We start from the raw sequence: 6,000 nt of genomic DNA on the forward strand, positions 1-6,000 counted from the left end.
CGCACCAGTGATGGGTTGGCATATAGGGACAAATACAGATGTTTGTAGGAAAATCCAAGTGCCATGCATGTACACATCCACAGCACCTGGTGAATACTGTAGTAGGATATGTATAGACATCCATAGCAGTTGAAGGGGTTAAGAGAGTAAGGAGGATGGTTATCTGAGCTAAAGAGAAGCCATGGGATAAGAAATTTGCTGACCTAGAACTAGTTGATACAACACGGCATCAGGGTCTTGGTGATTTATGTATCAAATGAGAGTGCCTGCTAAAATTAGATAAGGAGCTAAAGTGATTGCCATTTATGAATGGAAGGCATGTTTTAAATATCTTATTACAGAGCACAGGGAAGAGTTTTGAGAAGAGCAGAATGAAGTGAAGTGGAGAGTTATCCAGTGCAAGAGGTGGCCAACAATGAAGTTTATCAGGCCCTTCAAAAATGAAAACAATGGAAAGGCAGCTGGTTATGGTGGCATAGTAGTGAAATTATTTAAGTATGGAGGACCTAAAGTGGTAATAGTACTTGTAACTATTTTTAATAAAATGGTTTAGGCAGATGAAGTATCTCAAAACTGGAAAACATCTTATATTACTGCCATGTATAAGAAAGGTGGCAGGAGAGATCAGACTAATTACAGAGGAATAAATGTAATGGCTTAAGAGAGGAGGTTGCTCAGTAGTATAGTAAAGAATAGATTGCAAAAGGTTGTGAATAAATGTAATGGCTTAAGAGAGGAGGTTGTTCGGTAGTATAGTAAAGAATAGATTGCAAAAGGTTGTGAACATCATTGTATCTAAGGAAGAGTTAGGTATCATTGCTGGGAAAAGCTATGTTGATAACCCCTTTGGTACATGCCATATGTGCAAGAAAATTATCACAATAAATTGAGATCTCTGTTGATTTAGAAAAGATGTATAATTCTGTGCAAGAAAGTTACTATGGGCAGCATTGGAAAATGTTTGAGTGGATGATGCATTAATAGAGTTGGTGAAATGGGTGTACCACAAATATGAGGAAGTTGTGAAGTTTGGTGGGAAGATATCAGAAAGTGTGAAAACAAGTAAAGGCTTAAGAAAAGGATGTTCTAATTACCAGCCTTGTGTAAGTTGTATTTAGAAGTTATTTTTGGTTACTGTAATAGACAGTGCAAAAGTTTTATCATGCAGTACAGCTTCAGCGTTTACATTAATTACTGTTTGCCAACGATTGAGTACTTTTGGCTCTGAATTAGGTGTGAGAAAATTAATGGATGCTTATAGACAATGGTGACTAACAGACGTATGGATAAAACAGATTATTACTGTGGAAGTGGGCAAACTGAGGGTTTTGATTGTGAGTTTGGCTGGGTAAGAAATGTTTTAAGTGTTCAAGTATCTGGGTTCACTAATCAGTAAGATCAGCCACTGTGAAGTGGACATATCCCACAGGATAAATCAAGTGAGGGTAGCTATTAGATCATTAATGGTATCTTTTGGAGTTCAACACACTTCCTGGCGAACAAAGAAAGTAGTGCTATATGCTGTGGTTGGAAGCATCCTGACATACAGTGGAGAGTGCTGGACATTGAATGAAGAAAAGGGGGAGGGGATTGAGGCTGTCAGAATGGACGGGTTACTGTGGAGCATGAGGGTAACTTGCTTGGATTGACTGAGAAACGAAAATGCAAGAATGCAAAGGGATGCTGTGGAACCAGTCACAGATAGGGTTGATGCTAGAGTACTGAAATGGTATGGACATGCCTGATGGATGGAGGAACAATAATAGGTGAAGTGTTTGTGCAATTGGTGTCTGCCATGAGGAGGAGCTGAGGCAGTGTGGAGGCAAACTATAGCCAAATCCATGGAAAGGAGAGGTCTATCAGAAAATGATCATCAGGATATACGTCTGTGGCACCTAAGGACAGACAACTGCTGATTAGTGGAAATGCCTGCTAAAGTAAAAGTAGGTACTTTACACAACAAAGGAATTATTTAAAATGAGAAACTGAAGAAAGTGTTGATATGATATGAAAGAGATTGAGCATTAAAAACAAGAGAAAATAAGTATTTGTGTGTATTCTCCAGAACCCATTTTTAATACAGGCAAGTCCACACTAGATCATAAATTTAGTCTTCTTTTTTTCTTCCCCCAATGTAATAATTCTTTACACTGTATCTGCCCACTCCCCTCCCCTTCCTTCTCCACCCATCTCTGTGCCACACCCTTTGTGTCCCATACATTACCACATCAGATTTCACTTCTTTCACTTCGTATTCCCACTTGAGTGTTCACATAAATAGTCCTCATTGACTGTTTTCTGTAGCACAGTTCATAGTGTAATAATTTTTTGCACTGGAAGTGATATCATCATGACCATATGTTGTTGTAGTAGTGGTAGTGGTAGTAGTAGTAGTAGTAGTAACTGCCTGTTGACATCTGTCGGATTCTTTAGCCAATGTCAGCCGAAGAACTCGAGAAAGAAGCCAACAGGCAGTTTGTCAACAAGTGGCCATGAAAGCCTTAACAATTCTGTAATAATAAATATATCTGGCTGTCCTTGGAGAAGGATACCATTCTGATTTAAATGGTAAATTTCCTAGAGTGGTTAAGTAAATACTGCAATGCCAGTTACTCTAAAACTTGGTTTGAGAAACCATTTCTGTAAGACAATAGAAATGGAGCCATAGAACAATGGAGTGGGGTGCTCATAACTTATCTTACCTCTGCTTCAGACTACAGACATGAAGTAGATATGATTATTTCATTATTGGCAATTTTTAGCAGATACCTATACACAGATCTTGTAATGTCCTGGCAAAGGATGTTCCTCATAACTGAAAATATTAATAGAATAGTTTTATTTCATTATAAATGAACTGATATTGATTGCAGACAGTAATACAGTGTTTTGCCTAGAATAATTACTTGTCATCTGGAATTGTTTTGAAAGAATGGTATTTCATTGCAGGGTGATTTACGGAGAATGTGGAGTGAACCGTTCATCATACACCCACCATCAAAACACTTAGAAGTTTGACATGCCACAGTGCATCTTTGAATCTTACTGTTATGGTGGGTAGGCTCAGTGTTGTTATGGAAGTGTCAGAAGATTGGGATCAACTCTCAATGGTTAAGTGTCAAGCTGTTATTGCTGCATCTGTCACTGTCTGTGTTAGAATGTGAGATTCCTCAAATTGTGTGTTCACTACATCAGTGTTGGACGGAGTTTGTTACTCCATTTAAGACTTACCACTAAAGTATTCATTGTTTGCATCTCGCTGTTGGAAGTGAAATGAAACACAAGCATATTGGTGATTATCATCAAAGACTACACCATTCGACAACTGTGCTGTGTGTCATAACAAATGACCTTGTTTATTTATTCTACGTGTTTCATACAAATATGAAATACTGTTCACCCGGCAACATGTTACCGGTATGTGTGTGCGTGTGGGGTACTCCTAGTCACACAAAGAGGCTTAACCGAGTTTCTTCTCTAACCTTTACTTTTTATTGCTGCAGGATGTCCTCCAGCTACTTAACAATATTTGTGACTGTATTTTGCTGCTTGGATGAGATTCATGGTGGTTTCTCATTGTTAGATCAGTATTATAATAGTGCAAGATAAGCAGATGTGGAAAGAGCATTGTTTTTGTTTACCTGTTTTTTTTATTTCTTGAAAGATTTGTTGGTACTGCTATTGTCACATGTACAAGCAATAATAAAAAGGCCATTAAAAGTTTTGTAATAATTGCTTCAAGTTTGCTTTGTTTGTGTCTTACAAAATATTGAAAGTTGATAATATTGAGAGAGATTTAGAACTACATTTCAAAAAAGTCACTCACTGTAACTTGTCATTTTGTTTTGTTTTCAGAGCGGTGTTTCTTGACAGGTATACTGTAGACAGCAAAAATGTAACACATTATTAATTAAAATTGTTCAAGAACCAAATCTATTTACAGTTTAGAACAGATGTATTTGATTTCGCATTCAATGTTTGGAGCACTTAAATTTTGAAGTTAACTGGGTATTGAAAACATTTTTTTACTTATCCAGTTAACTATGAGAGGAGAAGTTATTACAATATTACGTCATATTACTTCAGTTTTTCAGCTTCTATATTTTGTAGTTTGTGTGCAACTTAAAATTCTGTTCACCAGGCTGTGAGTGTTATTACCACTGTTTCTTTAGAATGTAACCAACTGTCCATGATAATTTTCTTGTTTCTTGTATGTTTTATGAAATGAAGATGACAGCTAAATAGGGAATCCAGACCAGTCTGAAGATGAACCACACAGAAGTATGATCATGGTAGTTACAGCAATATTTACTCTGCCGCCCCCCCCCCCCCCCCCCCAAGATATATACATGAAAGATGACCTTACTCTGACTCTGGTTTCCCTGAATTGTTTATTTTATATTGAAAAGCAAAGTTACTTCAAATAAGTTACCTTGTTGGTAACTTCATATTGAAGTCTACATTTAAGTGAAACAATGCCTCAAAGTTGTTATGAATAAGGCTGATGGGTTCTGTGCTCAATAATTTGGTCAGTTTTGCCAGCCTGGCATTCAATAACAATAGAACTTGGAGCTTAAACTGTAAGATAATGTTTGTTTTTAGATTATTTCTTATGGGTCACATGGACTTCAGACACTTAACCATAAATTAAGACACTATATTGTGTGATTTGGCAGCTTCTGTATGGTTCATCTGAACAGTGGATAACTTGGTCGAAATCTTTTTGACACCTGATTCTTAAATTTTATTCTGATTTCAGTTTCATGTGAAAATGTACTAATAAATGCACCCATAAGTATTTCACTGACAGATTTAGTTATATGGCTGCAGACTCATGTTTTAATTGATCTTCTGTTGCCCCATAATGTTATGTGAAGAATCTTGTGTAACTTGAGCATTTGAACTTTGTTTCTGATTTTTGTGTGTCAGATGTGTGTTGCTGGAGGCTTTTGACTGACATATTTGTTATCTATTTTATGACAAAACTTCCTTTGATAACAACGGTAATGAACTCTATATCTTGCAGATGACACCATCTCTATTATTGTTACCATATTGGTAGTACCAAAAAACTGTCAATGCTTCAGAATTTTTGGGAAGAGAATGTTATGTAAATTTTCCATTGCTTTTTTTTCTCCCCAATTAAATGATTATTGTAGTTTATAATGATTGAAGAGACTGGTTGAGTGGTTATAAATTTGTGCCTCATATTGATAGGTTGTGAAAATTGTGCTGAATTATTACATTTAATTTTTTGTGTTTTGGGAATTATGCTGTACACAAATTTATTTGCAGAAAAGAGAAAGAGATTAAAAATATTGAACAGCTCCAATTTCCTAACTATTCACATTGCTGTATATTATTTTTGCTGTGTATTTCTGTTCAAAGACCAAACAAAAATTTAGGCAGTAAAGTTGTGTTGATGTTTGTGAGAAACATAAAATGGCATTGTTTTTTAGGGTCTTAAGTGCATACTTGGACTCAGTTCCCCATTGTTTCCTCCACTATACCACTGACATTGCTGCAGCTGTTTCATTTCTAATCATGAGTCCTATTTCTTTCTTTGACAATTTTAGTACAGTTGTAATCTCCGGGCACATATTGCATTTAACAGCATAGAGTAATACTTTCTAGAAAATTATTTCCTTTTACGCATTTGATTGATCTCATTCTTAAATTATATAGCACAGTTTATTGTTTTGTTCATATTAATTTTTTATCATTTACGTTTTATATTTCTAGGCTTCATTTCATATTGTTTGGTGCTGAATGAAATTTTCAGAGTGAAAGAAGTGATCCAAGGAAATTCCATTCCACCAAAACTACACTGCCACTCTGGGGGTAGTTTTGCATTCCTTAAATTGAAAAAATGAACAGGGAATACATGTTAATAGAACATATCTGAACAATGTTCATTTTGATAATGACATTGTATTGTGTGCTTCTATTGCAAATAAATTACTAGTACAAAAGATGCAGGAACCTTAATAGCTCAAGTTT

General features: G+C 35.8%; 1 protein-coding gene across 2 annotated transcripts in view; it reads left to right on the top strand.

Moving 5' to 3' along the window:
• LOC126100350 (signal peptide peptidase-like 3) overlaps window positions 1–5,443 on the top strand; it is a 96,990-nt gene extending 91,547 nt beyond the window's left edge. Inside the window, exon 11 of one of the 2 annotated variants that reach the window (XM_049910963.1) lies at window positions 3,856–5,443. In XM_049910963.1, coding sequence (XP_049766920.1) covers window positions 3,856–3,870 — 15 coding nt within the window. In that variant the 3' untranslated portion in view covers window positions 3,871–5,443. Of the gene's footprint in view, window positions 1–2,949 lie in introns of both variants that reach the window. The other variant, XM_049910962.1, reaches the window with a different exon arrangement.
• Window positions 5,444–6,000: the final 557 nt, after the last annotated feature.

Source organism: Schistocerca cancellata, chromosome 9 (genome assembly GCF_023864275.1).
Source record: "Schistocerca cancellata isolate TAMUIC-IGC-003103 chromosome 9, iqSchCanc2.1, whole genome shotgun sequence".
NCBI classification, from domain to species: domain Eukaryota; kingdom Metazoa; phylum Arthropoda; class Insecta; order Orthoptera; family Acrididae; genus Schistocerca; species Schistocerca cancellata.